Here is a 22,297-nt window from a genome sequence, read left to right as displayed (position 1 = left end):
CAGTGAACAGCCATAAATACAGAAGGGTAACCATAAGGGGTGAAAGACTGGGGAGAAGGAAGGGTAATTTTTATGCAGGAAAAACACTTCCTTCTGCAAGTTGTGCAGAAGAAGACTAAGTGATGAAAGTAATGAGGGAAGGCTGAGGATGGGTAGACAGAGAAGGGCAGATAGCAGGTGCAGGGAGGTAAAAACAGAAGACATGCGCAGGCAGACAGACAGGGTGCACTGGATGGATGCATACATACAGAGAGTAGATAAGTAATAACGGGGAAGGTTGGGCAATAAACAACAAATAGGGACTGCCACAAAAAGGAGGAAGCCAATGAGGATAGGAATATGGTAGGGTCCTGGTATAGATACAGAGGGCAACAAGTCCAGATATGACTCATCTGAGTCCCCGTGATTGGTCCAGCCATAACAGAAGACAGTCAATGTTTCCTGTACAGGAATCCAGCTGTAGATACACCTCAGTAGAAAGCAGCTTCCACATGTCATGTTGGAAAATGCCTTGTCCACCTCAAAGTAGGAGCCTTCACCCTCCCACCCTCATCCAACAAGCAAACACAAAAGGCATCACTGACTCTTCCAGGTCATTTCCAGCACAGAAGATTTCAGTCCACCCTGCAGTGCCAGGCACAATGACTGGCAGAGACTGAGGTGCTCTGGGGCACTCCTATTTCTCCTCCTCTGCAACTGGACCTGTCAGAAAAACATCATCAGTTACATGCATTTGTATAGCATCAGTACAGACATGAAATGGACTGCCACACAACATGTATATATCTTAATGCCTAGAGAGGTGTTCCTGCTTTCTGCTTAGCTATGAACAGCTGCTGCTCCTACACTGATGAAAAACAAGAAATATACTGTTAAGTATGTATGTATAATACTTAAAATAGTAGTAGAGCCATAGCTAACATCCTCTATCTGGTGGCCCATTCAACGTTGAGCAAAAAAAAAAGTATATTTGAGACTCTCTAAATAAGTTTTTGGTAGCAAGCATGTTGCTGCATTTGCAGCAAAGCAGCTTCCTACAGTTTATGCCACACATAAAGCATTAAAGCACTCCAGTCATGACCAAAAATACACTAAACACTGATCAGCATCTGCCAATTGTGCCCCACTCAAGCTACACCTTTGGATAGCAGAACACAGTGGTAGTAAAAATGCTCACTTGACATTTCTAGCTCCCTCACCAGATCCTCTGCCTCTCATTGGTGAATAAGATCAAGGTTGCACCAGTTTAGGTCACTGTGGTGAAGATGACACTACACATCTCAATGGGTGATGCCAGTGACATTGGCTAGCATTTCTGACAGCTCATACCAGGTGTCCATTATTCACAATGGACCATCATAATGGCCAGAAAAGGGCTCCCTTAAATTCCTGAACAGGATGAAGAAAATCTTGTTTTTGGCACACAGTGCTGGAGCCCTGCATTCCACAGTGCCTACAGTAGCCATGTACACTCAGGTCCACTGGAGAAGCAAAATGCTACCCTTGTGTTCATGGATGCTTGCCTTTTATTCACATATCACATAGCACTGCACATGACATGTTGACATGGCTGTAGTACTGCATGAGTATACTCATGTTATATACATACAGGTCACGTATTTCATTTTCATTGTGATTTGAACAGCTCACTCTGACGTGTCTGAATAGCACAGTGTGCACCGACAGCAATTTGCCTACAGTAGCGCTAACTGGCTTCAGTAACGTAACTGCTGTGGTAACTGACTGTTACCATAATTTTCATGCTAATTGGCTATTGTAGCCACAATATAAAGAATCAGTGACATTTTGTGCATCAATAATTTGTAGCCATACAACTTAAAAACAGAAGATTTTCAGTAATGCCTTTGTAGATATGGAGCTTCCCAGAGTGAAGGAAGGAGTCCTGCTAAGAAAATTATCTTGGCAACAACAATAAACTCTGTATTGGAGTTAAATAAGAGTGAAACAGCTGTTATGGTATATGTCCGACTGAGAACCCATGACACAGTTGTGGCATTGAACAGTATGACTATGACAGGGGAAGGTGAAAACCAATAACACAGGAAGTCGTGTGCAGGTTATGCCATAAAAGCTATGGGGTTCCAGGGCCATATGTTGATGCATGTCTATAGTACATAACTGTTGGGGGAAGGATAGACATAGCAGTAACTGTGGGTGATAACCTGGTCTATAAATAGGAAGGACACTGTAGCCATATTTATGTGCATTCCCACAGTGCAGGTACTGGCTGGACCACCTAAGGAAACCAGTCCCGTGAAACGTTCACTAGACAGACGTGTTACTGCAGTCCCTTTCCACATATGCCATTTGCCTCTTGTGCCAAGATGCCACAAGGCAAGCATTTTCACCACTGGCTTTGGCAGGAACTAGTGAAGGATGTGAATTTTGTGGATGACCATAATAAGTTTTACAACAGTAGTGAAGAAGTGTTAGCAATATGATGCTCCATTCAAAGGGGAAAGGCAAGATGTCAAGGTGGTTTTAATACCATTTACTGGCCATAGAGACTGGCCCTGTGCACCTGGGGGTGGCTTGGATGTGGGAGTTGGGCTGGCACAAACCACCAGTGAGTCAAAAGGAGTATTAGCATAGTAATGCCTATTACAGTTCACTACAGTGCACTTTTCTGCACGATTGAAGTGAAGGAATGACCAAAGCCTGCAGGTATACCTGCCCTTCCAGGTACTCTGATCTGTAGCTGCAATGACCTGTACAGCAGTATATGTCAGTCGACTGTTACTATATCAGTATATTCATGTGCATCACTTTACGTATCACAGAAGGTTATGGAAGCATACATGTGGGAGATGACAGCGGTGTCTTGTGTGTTCATGCTTTCACAGTCTCCACTGGTGGGGTTGCCAGCCCAAAATGACAACATAATAATCAGGGCATCTGTGGCAAATGATGATGACACATGCAAATCGCCTTGTCAGTATTGCAGTGGCACTGTCTATAACACTATAAGGGAAGGTGTCACCTGCATCCATCATTACAAAACAGCTTGTAGAGGTTCATGCTGAACACACAACTTCACCAGTACGTCAGATATTTTGTATCTGTAAGTCCCTTATAAGCACCACCTATATCCCTAACCAACACACCATCTGTAATGCACACCATCACTGTTGTGGGCATCCCACCAGAAGGAAGAAACATGAGGAATGTGCTATGATTATGAATCCAGGACTGTCCCTAAAATGGCTGTGACACTCTGAATTAATCAGTGAATGTGCACATCCGTGATCCAGGCACACACATCTGCCACCCACAGCATTTTGGAGATGTAGAGTATGCACTGTAACTTGTGGAAGACATGCACCAACTGCACAGTGACATAAAATATAGAGGCAGGGCGTATACACTGTTACTAAGGTCATTATTGGCAAATGTGCCTTATTATGTGTCTCCATGAGACACACTGCATCTAGTACCCTGTCTGCCTCTACAGGCCATGCACATTATGGCCATGAGTTGGTCAGAATGCAAGGTGGTCTGACACAGGAAATCTGAAGTCAAACTACAGACACTGTTGTTGAGAAAGTAATACTGTTACCATGGGCAGTCAACCTGCTACCCCCTGTTATGGGGGTCAATCAGGACATGGGTCACAACACCCATCTGTTTCAACACCTGGAATGCCTCCTCAGTGTGCACAGGCATGGAACCATAATTCTATCCCTTTGTTGTTGCTTGTGTGCTCTGAGTCTGCCATCTCTGGTCCCGATTATCATCAAGCTCATGGACAATGGTGATCATCACACTCGACACAAGGGATATTCTATCAGGGTCCATGTGCACAGTCCTACCACAGACTGAATCAAGCCCCAGCACTGCAAGAAAACAAAGTAGATGCAATCTATGGTCATATCTTGAAAGTTCAACTCCACCACTGTAGGATGTGATCCCGCTTTCACCACAAATTCCCAGAGTACAGAGCTATCAGAGTCATCTTCCTTGATGTTGACTCAAATTATAGTGCTGCAGTCATGTGGAATGGTGTCCACCCACCTATACAAGTGATAATAAGTGTGCCTTGCCCATCCCCATCCCCCTAACATGTCTGGGTGTGGCAATGGCTGCTGCACAATTTTACCAGTCCAGACAAAACCATAGATAACCGGGGAGTGATACCACTTGCATCATTGCATTCACAGTGCATAGTGACCAGACACAACTTCATTGTCAGTGCTGGAATGTATTGAGCCTACCTCCTTACAATGTACTGAGCCCACCTCCTTACAATGTATTGAGCCCACCTCCTTACAATGTATTGAGCCCACCTGCTTACAATGTACTAACCCCACCTCCTTCCAATGTACTGAGCCCACCTCCTTGCAATGCACTGAGCCCATTTCCTTACAATTTACTGAGCCCACCTGCTTACAATGTATTGAGCCCACCTGCTTACAATGTTTTGAGCCCACCTCCTTACAATGTATTGAGACCAACTCCTTACAATGTATTGAGCCCACCTCCTTACAATGCACTGAACCCACCTCTTTATAATGTACTGAGCCCACCTCCTTACAATGTATAGAGCCCACCTCCTTACAATGTATTGAGCCCACCTCCTTACAATGTATTGAGCCCACATCCTTACAATCTATTGAGCCTACCTCCTTACAATGTACTAAGCCCACCTCCTTCAAATGTACTGAGCCCACCTCCTTACAATGTATAGAATCCACCTCCTTACAATGTATAGAGCCCACCTCCTTATAATGTATTGAGCCTATGTCCTTACAATGTGCTGAGCCCACCTCCTTACAATGCAGTGAGCCCACCTCCTTACAATGCACTGAGCCCACCTCCTTACAATGTATTGAGCCCACCTTCTTACAATGTACTGAGCCCACCACCTTACAATATACTGAGCCCACCTCCTAACAATGCACTGAGCCCACCTTCTTACAATGTACTGAGCACACCTTGCAATGCACTGAGCCCACCTCCTTACAATGCATTGAGCCCACCTCCTTACAATGTATTGATCCCACCTCCTTACAATGTACTGAGCCCACCCTCCTTACAATGTACTGAGCCCACCTCCTTACAATGCACTGAGTCCACCTCCTTACCATGAATTGAGCCCACCTCCTTACAATGTACTGAGCCCACCTCCTTACGATGTATTGAGCCCACCTCCTTATAATGCACTGAGCCTACCTCCTTACAATGCACCAAGCCCATCTCCTTACAATGTACCAAGCTCATCTCCTTAAAATGTATTGAGCCCACCTCCTTGCAATGCACTGAGCCCATCTCCTTGCAAATTACTGAGCCTACCTCCTTACAATACACTGAACCCACCTCCTTACAATGTACCAAGCCCGCCCCTTAAAATGTATTGAGCCCACCTCCTTGCAATGCACTGAGCCCATCTTTTTACAATGCACTGAGCCCACCTCCTTGCAATGCACTGAGCCCACCTCCTTGCAATGTACTGAGCCCATCTCCTTACAATTTACTGAGCCCACCTGCTTACAATGTATTGAGCCCACCTGCTTACAAAGTATTGAGCCCAACTCCTTACAACATATTGAGCCCACCTCCTTACAATGCACTGAACCCACCTCTTTATAATGTACTGAGCCCACCTCCTTACAATGTATAGAGCCCACCTTCTTACAATGCACTGAACCCACCTCTTTCTAATGTACTGAGCCCACCTCCTTACAATGTATAGAGCCCATCTCCTTACAATTTATAGAGCCCACCTCCTTACAATGTATTGATCCCACCTCCTTGCAATGCACTGAGCCCACCTCCTTGCAATGCACTGAGGCCACCTCCTTACAATGCATTGAGCCCACCTCCTTACAATGCACTGCACTGAGCCCACCTTTTTACAATGTACTGAGCCCACCTCCTTACAATGTATAGAGCCCACCTCCTTACAATGTATTGAGCCCCCTCCTTACAATGTACTGAGCCCATGTCCTTACAATGTACTGAGCCTACTTCCTTAAAATGTATTGAGCCCACCTCCTTACAATGCAATGAGCCCACCTCCTTACAATGCACTGAGCCCACCTCCTTGCAATGCACTGAGCCCATCTCCTTACAATGTACTGAGCCCTCCTGTTACAATGTACTGAGCCCACCTGCTTACAATGTATTGAGCCCACCTCCTTACAATGTATTGAGCCCAACTCCTTACAACGTATTGAGCCCACCTCCTTACAATGCACTGAACCCACCTCTTTATAATGTACTGAGCCCACCTGCTTGCAGTGTACTGAGCCCACCTCCTTAAAATGTATTGAGCCCACCTCCTTACAATGCACTGAGCCCACCTTCTTACAATTTGCTGATCACACCTTGCAATGCACTGAGCCCACATCCTTACAATGCATTGAGCCCACCTGCATACAATGTATTGATCCCACCTCCTTACAATGTACTGAGCCCACCCTCCTTACAATGTACTGAGCCCATCTCCTTACAATGCACCGAGCCCACCTCCTTACAATGTACTGAGCCCACCTCCTTACAATGTATTGAGCCCACTTCCTTACAATGCATTGAGCCTACCTCTTTACAAAGCACCTAGCCCATCTCCTTTCAAATGTACCAAGCCCGCCTCCTTAAAATGTATTGAACCCACCTCCGTGCAATGCACGGAGCCCATCTCCATCCAATGCACTGAGCCCATCTCCTTGCAATGCACTGAGCCACCTCCTTGCAATACACTGAGCTCATTTCCTTACAATGTATTGAGCTCACCTCCTTACAATGTACTGAGCCCACCTCCTTAGAAATTACTGAGCCTACCTCCTTACAATGCACTGAGCCCACCTCCTTACAATGTACCAAGCCCGCCTCTTAAAATGTATTGAGCCCACCTCCTTGTAATGCACTGAGCCCATCTCCTTACAATGCACTGAGCCCACCTCCTTGCAATGCACTGAGCTCACCTCCTTGCAATGCACTGAGCTCACCTCCTTGCAATGCACTAAGCCCACCTCCTTGCAATGCACTGAGCCCATCTCCTTACAATGTACTGAGCCCACCTGCTTACAATGTACTGAGCCCACCTGCTTACAATGTATTGAGCCCACCTCCTTACAATGTATTGAGCCCAACTCCTTACAACATATTGAGCCCACCTCCTTACAATGCACTGGACCCACCTCTTTATAATGTACTGAGCCCACCTGCTTGCAGTGTACTGAGCCCACCTCCTTAAAATGTATTGAGCCCACCTGCTTACAATGCACTGAGCCCACCTTGTTACAATTTGCTGATCACACCTTGCAATGCACTGAGCCCACATCCTTACAATGCATTGAGCCCTCCTGCTTACAATGTATTGATCCCACCTCCTTACAATGTACTGAGCCCACCCTCCTTACAATGTACTGAGCCCTACTCCTTACAATGCACTGAGCCCACCTCCTTACAATGTATTGAGCCCACCTCCTTACAATGTATTGAGCCCACCTCCTTACAATGTACTGAGCCCACCTCCTTACAATGTATTGAGCCCACCTCCTTACAATGCACTGAGCCCACCTTGTTACAATTTGCTGAGCACACCTTGCAATGCACTGAGCCCACATCCTTACAATGCATTGAGCCCACCTGCTTACAATGTATTGATCCCACCTCCTTACAATGTACTGAGCCCACCCTCCTTACAATGTACTGAGCCCACCTCCTTACAATGCACTGAGCCCACCTCCTTACAATGTATTGAGCCCACCTCCTTAAAATGTACTGAGCCCACCTCCTTACAATGTATTGAGCCCACCTCCTTACAATGCACTGAGCCCACCTTGTTACAATTTGCTGAGCACACCTTGCAATGCACTGAGCCCACATCCTTACAATGCATTGAGCCCACCTGCTTACAATGTATTGATCCCACCTCCTTACAATGTACTGAGCCCACCCTCCTTACAATGTACTGAGCCCACCTCCTTACAATGCACTGAGCCCACCTCCTTACAATGTATTGAGCCCACCTCCTTACAATGTATTGAGCCCACCTCCTTACAATGTACTGAGCCCACATCCTTACAATGCATTGAGCCCACCTGCTTACAATGTATTGATCCCACCTCCTTACAATGTACTGAGCCCACCTCCTTATAATGTATTGAGCCCACCTCCTTACAATGCACTGAGCCCACCTTGTTACAATTTGCTGAGCACACCTTGCAATGCACTGAGCCCACATCCTTACAATGCATTGAGCCCACCTGCTTACAATGTATTGATCCCACCTCCTTACAATGTACTGAGCCCACCCTCCTTACAATGTACTGAGCCCACCTCCTTACAATGCATTGAGCCCACCTGCTTACAATGTATTGATCCCACCTCCTTACAATGTACTGAGCCCACCTCCTTACAATGTATTGAGCCCACCTCCTTACAATGCACTGAGCCCACCTTGTTACAATTTGCTGAGCACACCTTGCAATGCACTGAGCCCACATCCTTACAATGCATTGAGCCCACCTGCTTACAATGTATTGATCCCACCTCCTTACAATGTACTGAGCCCACCCTCCTTACAATGTACTGAGCCTACCTCTTTACAAAGCACCTAGCCCATCTCCTTTCAAATGTACCAAGCCCGCCTCCTTAAAATGTATTGAACCCACCTCCGTGCAATGCACGGAGCCCATCTCCATCCAATGCACTGAGCCCATCTCCTTGCAATGCACTGAGCCACCTCCTTGCAATACACTGAGCTCATTTCCTTACAATGTATTGAGCTCACCTCCTTACAATGTACTGAGCCCACCTCCTTAGAAATTACTGAGCCCACCTCCTTACAATGTATTGAGCCCACCTCCTTACAATGTATTGAGCCCACCTCCTTACAATGTACTGAGCCCACATCCTTACAATGCATTGAGCCCACCTGCTTACAATGTATTGATCCCACCTCCTTACAATGTACTGAGCCCACCCTCCTTACAATGTACTGAGCCCATCTCCTTACAATGCACTGAGCCCACCTCCTTACAATGTACTGAGCCCACCTCCTTACAATGTATTGAGCCCACTTCCTTACAATGCATTGAGCCTACCTCTTTACAAAGCACCTAGCCCATCTCCTTTCAAATGTACCAAGCCCGCCTCCTTAAAATGTATTGAACCCACCTCCTTGCAATGCACTGAGCCCATCTCCTTCCAATGCACTGAGCCCATCTCCTTGCAATGCACTGAGCCACCTCCTTGCAATGCACTGAGCTCATCTCCTTACAATGTATTGAGCTCATCTCCTTACAATGTACTGAGCCCAACCTCCTTACAATGTACTGAGCCCACCTCCTTACAATGCACTGAGCCCACCTCATTACAATGTATTGAGCCCACCTCCTTACAATGTATTGAGCCCACCTCCTTACAATGTACTGAGCCCACCTCCTTACAATGTATTGAGCCCACTTCCTTACAATGCATTGAGCCTACCTCTTTACAAAGCACCTAGCCCATCTCCTTTCAAATGTACCAAGCCCGCCTCTTTACAATGTATTGAACCCACCTCCGTGCAATGCACGGAGCCCATCTCCTTCCAATGCACTGAGCCCATCTCCTTGCAATGCACTGAGCCACCTCCTTGCAATGCACTGAGCTCATCTCCTTACAATGTATTGAGCTCATCTCCTTACAATGTACTGAGCCCACCTCCTTACATATTACTGAGCCTACCTCCTTACAATGCACTGAGCCCACTTCCTTACAATGTACCAAGCCCGCCTCTTAAAATGTATTGAGCCCACCTCCTTGTAATGCACTGAGCCCATCTCCTTACAATGCACTGAGCCCACCTCCTTGCAATGCACTGAGCTCACCTCCTTGCAATGCACTGAGCTCATCTTCTTGCAATGCACTAAGCCCACCTCCTTGCAATGCACTGAGCCCATCTCCTTACAATGTACTGAGCCCACCTGCTTACAATGTACTGAGCCCACCTGCTTACAATGTATTGAGCCCACCTCCTTACAATGTATTGAGCCCAACTCCTTACAACATATTGAGCCCACCTCCTTACAATGCACTGAACCCACCTCTTTATAATGTACTGAGCCCACCTGCTTGCAGTGTACTGAGCCCACCTCCTTAAAATGTATTGAGCCCACCTCCTTACAATGCACTGAGCCCACCTTGTTACAATTTGCTGATCACACCTTGCAATGCACTGAGCCCACATCCTTACAATGCATTGAGCCCACCTGCTTACAATGTATTGATCCCACCTCCTTACAATGTACTGAGCCCACCCTTTTTACAATGTACTGAGCCCACCTCCTTACAATGCACTGAGCCCACCTCCTTACAATGTATTGAGCCCACCTCCTTACAATGTATTGAGCCCACCTCCTTACAATGTACTGAGCCCACCTCCTTACAATGTATTGAGCCCACCTCCTTACAATGTACTGAGCCCACCTCCTTACAATGTATTGAGCCCACCTCCTTACAATGTATTGAGCCCACCTCCTTACAATGTATTGAGCCCACCTCCTTACAATGTACTGAGCCCACCTCCTTACAATGCACTGAGCCCACCTCCTTACAATGTATTGAGCCCACCTCCTTACAATGTATTGAGCCCACCTCCTTACAATGTACTGAGCCCACCTCCTTACAATGTATTGAGCCCACATCCTTACAATGGATTGAGCCCACCTGCTTACAATGTATTGATCCCACCTCCTTACAATGTACTGAGCCCATCCTCCTTACAATGTACTGAGCCCACCTCCTTACAATGCACTGAGCCCACCTCCTTACAATGTATTGAGCCCACCTCCTTACAATGTATTGAGCCCACCTCCTTACAATGTACTGAGCCCACCTCCTTACAATGTATTGAGCCCACCTCCTTACAATGCATTGAGCCTACCTCTTTACAAAGCACCTAGCCCATCTCCTTTCAATGTACCAAGTCCGCCTCCTTAAAATGTATTGAACCCACCTCCTTGCAATGCACTGAGCCCATCTCCTTCCAATGCACTGAGCCCATCTCCTTGCAATGCACTGAGCCACCTCCTTGCAATGCACTGAGCTCATCTCCTTACAATGTATTGAGCCCACCTCCTTACAATGTACTGAGTCCACCTCCTTACAATGTATTGAGCCCACCTCCTTACAATGTATTGAGCCCACCTCCTTACAATGTATTGAGCCCACCTCCTTACAATGTACTGAGCCCACCTCCTTACAATGCACTGAGCCCACCTCCTTACAATGTATTGAGCCCACTTCCTTACAATGCATTGAGCCTACCTCTTTACAAAGCACCTAGCCCATCTCCTTTCAAATGTACCAAGCCCGCCTCCTTACAATGTATTGAACCCACCTTCGTGCAATGCACGGAGCCCATCTCCTTCCAATGCACTGAGCCCATCTCCTTGCAATGCACTGAGCCACCTCCTTGCAATGCACTGAGCTCATCTCCTTACAATGTATTGAGCTCATCTCCTTACAATGTACTGAGCCCACCTCCTTACAAATTACTGAGCCTACCTCCTTACAATGCACTGAGCCCACCTCCTTACAATGTACCAAGCCCGCCTCTTAAAATGTATTGAGCCCACCTCCTTGTAATGCACTGAGCCCATCTCCTTACAATGCACTGAGCCCACCTCCTTGCAATGCACTGAGCTCACCTCCTTGCAATGCACTGAGCTCATCTTCTTGCAATGCACTAAGCCCACCTCCTTGCAATGCACTGAGCCCATCTCCTTACAATGTACTGAGCCCACCTGCTTACAATGTATTGAGCCCACCTGCTTACAATGTATTGAGCCCACCTCCTTACAATGTATTGAGCCCAACTCCTTACAACATATTGAGCCCACCTCCTTACAATGCACTGAACCCACCTCTTTATAATGTACTGAGCCCACCTGCTTGCAGTGTACTGAGCCCACCTCCTTAAAATGTATTGAGCCCACCTCCTTACAATGCACTGAGCCCACCTTGTTACAATTTGCTGATCACACCTTGCAATGCACTGAGCCCACATCCTTACAATGCATTGAGCCCACCTGCTTACAATGTATTGATCCCACCTCCTTACAATGTACTGAGCCCACCCTCCTTACAATGTACTGAGCCCACCTCCTTACAATGCACTAAGCCCACCTCCTTACAATGTATTGAGCCCACCTCCTTACAATGTATTGAGCCCACCTCCTTACAATGTACTGAGCCCACCTCCTTACAATGTATTGAGCCCACCTCCTTACAATGTACTGAGCCCACCTCCTTACAATGTATTGAGCCCACCTCCTTACAATGTATTGAGCCCACCTCCTTACAATGTATTGAGCCCACCTCCTTACAATGTACTGAGCCCACCTCCTTACAATGCACTGAGCCCACCTCCTTACAATGTATTGAGCCCACCTCCTTACAATGTATTGAGCCCACCTCCTTACAATGTTCTGAGCCCACCTCCTTACAATGTATTGAGCCCACATCCTTACAATGCATTGAGCCCACCTGCTTACAATGTATTGATCCCACCTCCTTACAATGTACTGAGCCCATCCTCCTTACAATGTACTGAGCCCACCTCCTTACAATGCACTGAGCCCACCTCCTTACAATGTATTGAGCCCACCTCCTTACAATGTATTGAGCCCACCTCCTTACAATGTTCTGAGCCCACCTCCTTACAATGTATTGAGCCCACATCCTTACAATGCATTGAGCCCACCTGCTTACAATGTATTGATCCCACCTCCTTACAATGTACTGAGCCCATCCTCCTTACAATGTACTGAGCCCACCTCCTTACAATGCACTGAGCCCACCTCCTTACAATGTATTGAGCCCACCTCCTTACAATGTACTGAGCCCACCTCCTTACAATGTACTGAGCCCACCCTCCTTACAATGTACTGAGCCTACCTCTTTACAAAGCACCTAGCCCATCTCCTTTCAAATGTACCAAGCCCGCCTCCTTACAATGTATTGAACCCACCTCCTTGCAATGCACTGAGCCCATCTCCTTCCAATGCACTGAGCCCATCTCCTTGCAATGCACTGAGCCCACCTCCTTGCAATGCACTGAGCCCATCTCCTTACAATGCACTGAGCCCACCTCCTTACAATGTACTGAGCCCACCTCCTTACAATGCACTGAGCCCACCTCCTTACAATGTATTGAGCCCACCTCCTTACAATGTATTGAGCCCACCTCCTTACAATGTACTGAGCCCACCTCCTTACAATGTATTGAGCCCACTTCCTTACAATGTACTGAGCCTACCTCTTTACAAAGCACCTAGCCCATCTCCTTTCAATGTACCAAGCCCGCCTCCTTAAAATGTATTGAACCCACCTCCTTGCAATGCACTGAGCCCATCTCCTTGCAATGCACTGAGCCCATCTCCTTGCAATGCACTGAGCCCACCTCCTTGCAATGCACTGAGCCCATCTCCTTACAATGTATTTAGCTCACCTCCTTACAATGTACTGAGCCTACCTCCTTACAATGCACTGAGCCCACCTCCTTACAATGTACCAAGCCCGCCTCTTAAAATGTATTTAGCCCACCTCCTTGTAATGCACAGAGCCCATCTCCTTACAATGCACTGAGCCCACCTCCTTGCAATGCACTGAGCTCACCTCCTTGCAATGCACTGAGCTCACCTCCTTGCAATGCACTGAGCTCACCTCCTTGCAAAGCACTGAGCCCATCTCCTTACAATTTACTGAGCCCACCTGCTTACAATGTATTGAGCCCACCTGTTTGCAATGTATTGAGCCCACCTCCTTACAATGTATTGAGCCCAACTCCTTACAGCATATACAGCATATTGAGCCCACCTCCTTACAATGCACTGAACCCACCTCTTTATAATGTACTGAGCCCACCTCCTTACAATGTATAGATCCCACCTCCTTACAATGTATTGACCCCACCTCCTTGCAATGCACTGAGCCCACCTCCTTGCAATGCACTGAGCCCACCTCCTTACAATGCATTGAGCCCACCTCCTTACAATGCACTGCACTGAGCCCAACTCTTTACAATGTACTGAGCCCACCTCCTTACAATTTATAGAGCCCACCTCCTTACAATGTATTGAGCCCACCTCCTCACAATGTATTGAGCCCACCTCCTTACAATGTACTGAGCCCACCTCCTTACAATGTATAGATCCCACCTCCTTACAATGTATTGACCCCACCTCCTTGCAATGCACTGAGCCCACCTCCTTGCAATGCACTGAGCCCACCTCCTTACAACGCATTGAGCCCACCTCCTTACAATGCACTGCACTGAGCCCAACTCTTTACAATGTACTGAGCCCACCTCCTTACAATTTATAGAGCCCACCTCCTTACAATGTATTGAGCCCACCTCCTTACAATGTATTGAGCCCACCTCCTTACAATGTACTGAGCCCACCTCCTTAAAATGTATTGAGCCCACCTCCTTGCAATGCACTGAGCCCACCTCCTTACTATGCATTGAAACCACCGCTTTACAATACACTGCACTATACCCTCCTCTTTACAATGTACTGAGCCCACCTCCTTACAATTTATGGAGCCCACCTCCTTACAATGTCTTGAGCCCACCTCCTTACAATGTACTGAGCCCCTGTCCTTACAATGTACTGAGCCTACCTCCTTAAAATGTATTGAGCCCACCTCCTTACAATGTATTGAAACCACCTCCTTACAATGTACTGAGCTCACCTTCTGATAATGCACTGAGCCCACCTCCTTAAAATGTATTGAGCCCACCTCCTTGCAATGCCCTGAGCCCACCTCCTTACAATGCATTGAAACCACCTCCTTACAATGCACTGCACTAGGCCCACCTCTTTACAATGTACTGAGCCCACCTCCTTACAATTTATAGAGCTCACCTCCTTGTATCCACATGGGCATTGTTTTAGGAAATTTCCTGCATGATCTCCTGCATGATCTGTAGAATGCTTAGTCATCAGTCAGGGTACCAGGACATATCTGGCATCACCTGCAGCACATAAAGTATAACATATTATATGTGGTCTCCTTGCTTGCATGGTGCTTGCATATAAACCCATCTATGTAGTGTGTATGTATGCGTCTACCAATCATGTGACCTTATATGATCTCCCCTTACAATAACCAGAGGTATAGATGTGTGAATCATATGTTCTGCCCAGGAAGTGCATTTTAAACGCATTTTAAATAATACAACAGACATTCCAGACCACCTGGTGATACAGTTAGTAGAAACCCCTTTTTGCTGATGTATCCCAGATCCTCTAGAGCAGGTAGACTTGATAGCAGCATGTGTGCAATCTGTGGTCCACAGTACCTCAAAAAAGGGCTGCATTATACATTTCCAAATCATACTACCATTTTGGGTTCCTTTGTTTGCAAACTGTGCGCAGCTCATTTCGTTGAAGTTCTTTCCTTCCATGTTATTATACAGTCTTTAGCATGCACTGCTGGTGTGCTATTTTAAGTATTGCACAACTGTGTTGTGTCTATGAACTGCATAAACCAGAGCATAGTTATTACCCTTAGTAAATTTGCACAGCACAATCTGCCAACAATCTATGTATCTCAGCCTGCATCTGCCATAAGAAACTATAATTAACTTGTGAATCACACAAGCTTATCCCTCTCTTTATGATGATTTCACAATGGTGCACAGCTCTGCAACAATCCTGAGCTTAATAAACTGTTATGATGATGGTAGTACTATTTCCGTAAAACTTTGTATAGTACACCAAATGTTAGATTCTTAGCCATCAAGCATTTTTAATGGCAAAATAAATGTACAGATGCATCTTCAGTTGCATTATATACATGTATGAACATAGAAGAACTGTGGAAAATGTAGCTACGCTAGTATAACATACATGATGGAAGCAAAATTCAAATCAAAATTTTCTACAAGACGGGATGATTTTCATCTGTTACCTGATCTATTTATTTATAAATGCATGAGTATGTCTATAATAGCTTGATTTTGAGCATGGTTCAGCTGTCTTGGATAATTTTATGTTTAAGTTAGGAATGCGTGGTTTAAATAAATATTATACCCACCTATCATAAAACAAGACTCACTTCATTTGCATTTCATGAAAAGGAAAATATTTCAGGAGTATAATAATTCCCTCATTCTGCATTGTGTATGCCTGCTGTGGATATATAACTGATAATATTGTGACATTTTGCTTTCTAAAGGTAATTATTTCAGTAGCTAAGGCACAAAACTGATATTGTCTATACACTATCAGCATTAGCATATACATCTAAAACCAAGTAGATGCCCTAAAGTTCATACCTTTTGAACAATTTGGCAATAAAGGACATACAAGTAACTGTTGTATTGCAAAGTGTGAATTTTGAACGTTGCCATAGTATAGACACCTTGTTTTAAAATGAACTGTCTGGCAGAAACAGCAGCTGATTTCAGTGAGCTTGTCAAAACTGTCCTTTGAAGCTGTATTTTATTAGTTGGAGTGGTTTGGATCTTGGAGATGTGAGCACCAGGAGAATCAAAAAACTGTGAGTACTATGCTCATCTCTGATGTCAAGAAGCCTTGGAAAGTGAATAAAAAGTAAAAAGGTTGTTGGGGAGTGTAAATCCCTAAAAATGGAGGCTATGGGAAGGCTTGACTCCATGCAAAAAAAAAAAGTATTGTACATTGTTTTTGCTGCACATATTTGCCTAACATTCCCCTGGTGAAAGTCGTTACAAATGGTTGACATTCACTATAATACATAGTCGATAACGTTTTAATGGGCTGCATGTTTAACTTATGCTGTTCAGTGTTTCCATGTGCAACAAACTTGCCGTTGTTCGATCTGTGTACTTCTCACAAATATCAGATCACCTTAAGAAGTAATTTGTATTACTTATTAATTTATCTACTTCTTTAATTATTTATTTGTTTACTTGTAGTGGAAAATAAGATTACAGTTGCTTTCAAGCAAATTCATTTATTCATTTACCAATCTGGACATTATTCTATTGAGGGTTGTTGGGGAACCACTGCTTCTTGGAGTACTGAAAGCATGTAAACCAGAGAACTAGTCCTCGATATGGCACAAGTCCATCACAGGATGCACAGACACAATCACAAAAACAAATTCAAGTGCACACACACACACACACACACACACACACACACACACACACACACACACACACACACACACACACACACACACACACACTAGTTGTACATTTACTTTCAGGAAGTTTAGAGTTTTGCTAATTCATTTAATAGCGTATTGATGGGATATGGAAGAAAACAAGAAACCCCAGCAGAAACCCACAAAGACACAATGAGTGCATGCTGTCTCTTCAGAGAAGGCAGTCTAGCTAAGAAATAACCTTGGTAATGAGGTGCTGTTAGGCATCAATGCCAACTGCTGTACTACTGGGTTACCCCTGCAGCATTCTGCAGAACAGAGATACTGAGCAGAATGTAGGGGCTTAGCTTAATGGTAAAGGTATTTATCTAACAGACACAGGGTTTGGGATTTGATTCTCAGCCATGGTCACTCTCTGCTCATTGACTGGGAGTGTAATAGTACACAGACTGACTGCCTAGTACTTACTTTTGAATCTAGGTAAACAAGTCAACTCAGTATATAAAATTGTAATTCAAGCAGGATCCCATCATCAAATCAAAGGACAAGTAAATTGCAATGTATAATTTTACATTTAAAAATAAAAAAGAGAAAGCAAATGTAAGGGGAAATCATTACTTTGAGTACTCCGTGTTTGTTTCCTTGTTATGACTTGTCAAATGCTTTAAAAATGTATGCTACAAGTTTTTTTGTAGGTTCAGTGGTGATATAAACAGTAAAGAAACTTGCTTCACTGAATAGATAGCTCTGTGAATACATCAAAGGAAATGCTTGGAATTCTGCTGTCATACATGACAGAAGTGGCAGGCTCATATTTGTGGTACATGATGCATTTTCTGCCCTTCTAGTTCCAAAGTACATTAGGCTATACATGGATGAATTGTTAAACTGCCACTTACCAAGCAACATAAGTGACAATGTAATTAACAGTAGTACTGTGGCATAAGAGAAATTTGTAAATGGCCACATCTAAGAAAGAATAAATTACAGACAGGACAGAGATGTGTTTGCTAGACCCCACCCCACACCACCTTCCCTAAGTCTAACAGGACATATGAATAGATACATTAAATGTTTTGGGCTATTACTGAAGGGCCAGATTATTTACAGTGGACGCACAAAAATTGTATATATTTGCATTGCTGGGACCATAAACCGCTGGTTGCCACAATCAGCTACAAACAGTTTTAACAGAAGTCTCTTAGGTCAACAGAGACTAGGCTGCAGATCTGGAAGTTGACTAGAGAGAAAGCAGAAAAGTTCCAGGAATTACTCAGGGCTATGCACCTCCAGAAGAAGAAGTCATAGATGAAGTTGAAAGATTACAGGACATGAATGCGGCTAAGCCAGGTATGGAAACAAGGTACAATAAGGAAAGCTGGTCATGAAAATGTAGAAGTCCAGAAAATCATCAAAAAAAAGAAAGAGTGTAGGAAAAAGTGGAAGATAGAAAAGGCAGACCAGACTAAGAAGGAATACTGGTTGGCTAACAAAGAGGCTAAGGGAGAATGTTTTTTGCCGCCCCATTTTGTTTGATAATGATAATAATAATAAAAGTAAATTTAATAATTCACTTAACGGTAATGGGAATACAGCAATTTCTAGTCTGGATCATAATGTAGTGCATAATTTGGATGTAGACAATAATTCCAACACCCAGCACAGTTTGGCCTTCATTACGACTTATAACGGCCAACATAATTTAATCAGATGGGTACTAAATAAAAATTGGCAAATATTATTGACTGATAAGCAGATTAGAACAAAAGTGAGTGTTGTACCTAGTATAGTGTATCGAAAAGGTTCTAATTTTAAAAATATTTTGAGAATATGAACAATAAGGAGAAAAAAGTAATTCAGGGGCAATGTTTAGATGTGGTTTTTGCCCATATCGTACTAAAATAAAAATAGGGAATACCTTCATGGTAAGGGGGGAAGTTTTTCAGTTAAAAAATAAGTATAATTGTAATTCAAGATTTGTGGTTTATCTGGCTACTTGAGAATTCTGTCTCGGGTTCTACGTTGGTAAGACAGAACGTAGACTCAGAGACAGAATTTATGAACACAAATATAATATTAAGAAAAGTAAGGATGCTAGCTCATTGGCAAAGCATATTAGTGAATGCCCAAGTCACTCATTCAAATACATGGTGATAGACCCGATTCAGTCTGATCCAAGGGGAGGACCCATAGGTCTTCATCTGGAAAGGAAGAAGTTGCTTTGGCAACTCAGATTGAATGCATCTTCATGGCCAGGTCTGTATGAGCTAAGTTCCATTTATTGTTTGCTTAAATTGAAGGCCTTAGAAAGATAGGACTATAAGGCTTAATTTCATTTTTATTTCAACATCTTTTGTCTGTTATGTGTACTAATTTTTGTGTATTATATGTTTCATATGATTCATATATAATTTTTAAGTTCTTTTTTGAGTAGTGACAATATGGTTATTGTAGAGTGTAAATTCATGTTTTATCAAAACGTGAATTTTTATATGAAAACATACATGGTTTTATGGAAATACCTTTAGGTAAGGTCACAGTGAAATCTTAAGGAATTTGTGTATCTGTCACTTTAATTTAGGATTGACTAGTTTGTAACTAGGGGGTTTGTTTATTATAAAAGACTGAATGACTTGAAGAACTGTTATCTGATGAAGTCAAATTGTTTTTGAACAGACGAAGGCGTTAATCATTAAAGTTTCTGGTGAACTTCTACGCTCCTCATTAAAGTTTCTGGTGAACTTCTACACTCAGCTTTGGAGTTTAATCTTTTCCAGTTTGTGTCTTGTGTTTCTTATGGAAATAAGAGAAGGCGACAAGTAACCAAACAGCTGTACAACACTGTGAAACAAGTCCAAACCACTCAGGAACTAGAAGATAATTGCAAACGTATTTTATTAAGACCGTTTTCGCTTCTCAAAAACAAGAAGCTTCTTCAGACACAATAAAAGGCGCCAAAGCAGCTTTTTAAATACGGCAGCTTTTGTTTTCGTGATGTCATATCCTTGACAACCAATATATTCAGCAATACACCTTTTAGTATACAAATATAAAACAATCAACCTAAACCAGCATTCACATCAAAAAATAAATGGTTCAAGCATCTTAAATCTTTTTTAAACCTTTTTAAAATTATAACTTCCTTACATTAAAATGCTTAAAAAACTTAATCACCTATACAAGAACTGTAATCAAACACATGTAGTCCTTGAAAAAGGTATCAAATAAAATGTTAGTTAAACACCTATTCACCTGTAAGTTATAATTAACAGTAACATTACCAGGTATGTATAACTTGAATAGTACATTATAAGCTATTTGGAGTCTGAGTTAATTTAAAAATCAAACAATACGCAACTCTTTTAATTACTGGACACAATTGTTTGAAATGGGTAATCAGCTGCCTAATTCCTTAAATAACTTTTATATTTTAAGATAGCAGAGATGTTACAGGCTTCATTCAACCCAGGAGGGGAAAAAGCGTTTAGTAGTAACTGCCATTCCAGCTCTTTGATTTCAAGAAGGAGGGACTGAGGACCCCCCCTAATTCCAACTTTTACTAAGTCAATCCCCATGAAACAAAAGCTATGTCCAACATGATCTAGGACATGCTTTGAAAGGGCATTGTCAGTTTTTTTGTTTTTAATGGCGTAATTATGTTGGTAAACACGGTCCCGCAACCTGCGGTCCGTTTTACCAACATAAAACGCCGCACAACAATTACAAAGTGCAATGTAAACAATTGACTTAGTATCACAGCAAATCTTGTGTTTAATATAAAACTTTTCCTTTCTTATAACGAAGGAGCTTCCTGTTTTTAATAATCTACACCAGTTGCAAAACCCACAGGGAAAAGGTCCCAATTTGTCTAGGTGGAAGAGTACTAGAGTCACCTGTTTGCAACAATTCTTTTAGGTTTTTACCTCTCCTAAATACAAAGCGGGGGAATGAACCTAGGATTTCAAGTAAATGTGCATTATTTAAAATGAAATGCCAATTCTTCTTAATAATTGAGCACATACTATCAATATGTTTGTTATGTGTGATGATAAAACTAATCTTGAAATCATGGGTTAAAGGAACCTTATCATAGTCGCTGTTATTTTCCTGCAAAATAAGGTTGGGTTCACTACTAACTGGAGGTGTTACCAAGACTTCAGTACCAGGGAGGTTACACAATTTAGTGCCTTGGAGGAGTGGTTGGTAAAACCCCGAGGCTCTTTTAAAGGTGTATTGCTGAATATATTGGTTGTCAAGGATATGACATCACGAAAACAAAAGCTGCCGTATTTAAAAAGCTGCTTTGGCGCCTTTTATTGTGTCTGAAGAAGCTTCTTGTTTTTGAGAAGTGAAAACGGTCTTAATAAAATACGTTTGCAATTATCTTCTAGTTCCTGAGTGGTTTGGACTTGTTTCGCAGTGTTGTGCAGCTGTTTGGTTACTTGTCGCCTTCTCTAGTTTGTTTTGTTCGCGATATGACAAGTCCAAGAACTCCGGTTCTTTTCGTGTCTGGTAACACTTCTTCTACTGATGCTCCTTCCATGGGCAACCAGGCGAATGTTGAAACTTTACTTGTATTATTAACCTAACGCTTGGACTCTCTAAATTCACGGTTGGACAGGATCGAGTCCAATGGTGTACAAAATACCCGGAACATCCCTTTTAATCAACCGACCAGCAGTGAGTCGAGACCGGAGAGTAGATCTTTCGTTTCACTTCAACCTGGGCAAGTACAGAGGACGACGAGCCCTGGTTCGAACTTTAATCCTGCAGAAACATCAGCAGGCATTAGGCTGCCTTCTCCACCAAGACAAGTGGATGACATCAACCGACATGCAGTAAACGGGACTGCACTTGGTGCAAATAATGGTGGTAATACTTTGGGTGCTATTAACCTTGATCCTGGGCCTATTGGCGTGCCCTCGTTTGGGGAATGGGCTAAGAATACTGAAGCGTTTGCTTTTGGCTCAAACTCTATCTCGGGCCCGTCGGCCATGGGTCTTGGACCTTCAGGTAATACTGATGATAGCATCGCTATTAATTTAAAGTTACTGGACAATAATATGTTAAAGATTAGGAAACTTCAACTCGAAGTTTCCTATTTTAAGCAGTGTATCAGAGAAAATGTGGTGCCTAAAGGTTTGAGGAGCTCTTTCGCTCCTACTGGGTTATTTTCTGACCCTTCATT

The 22,297-nt window shown here is 43.6% G+C and overlaps 1 protein-coding gene across 1 annotated transcript in view; it reads left to right on the top strand.

Moving 5' to 3' along the window:
• Window positions 1-21,698, top strand: part of LOC122817313 (extensin-2-like) — a 158,187-nt gene extending 136,489 nt beyond the window's left edge. The window contains exons 2-9 of the mRNA XM_044090535.1: window positions 4,211-4,555; window positions 4,730-5,057; window positions 7,914-8,288; window positions 10,261-10,734; window positions 12,082-12,555; window positions 12,926-13,254; window positions 13,572-13,886; window positions 21,501-21,698. Coding sequence (XP_043946470.1) covers window positions 4,211-4,555; window positions 4,730-5,057; window positions 7,914-8,288; window positions 10,261-10,734; window positions 12,082-12,555; window positions 12,926-13,254; window positions 13,572-13,886; window positions 21,501-21,698 — 2,838 coding nt within the window. The remainder of the gene's footprint in view (window positions 1-4,210; window positions 4,556-4,729; window positions 5,058-7,913; window positions 8,289-10,260; window positions 10,735-12,081; window positions 12,556-12,925; window positions 13,255-13,571; window positions 13,887-21,500) is intronic.
• Window positions 21,699-22,297: the final 599 nt, after the last annotated feature.

The sequence above is a fragment of the Protopterus annectens genome, chromosome 12.part0 (assembly GCF_019279795.1).
Source record: "Protopterus annectens isolate FY-2018-M chromosome 12.part0, PAN1.0, whole genome shotgun sequence".
In the NCBI taxonomy this organism is placed as follows: domain Eukaryota; kingdom Metazoa; phylum Chordata; order Ceratodontiformes; family Protopteridae; genus Protopterus; species Protopterus annectens.
Note: the sequence above shows the minus strand (reverse complement) of the source record. Positions and strands in the feature narration are given on the sequence as shown.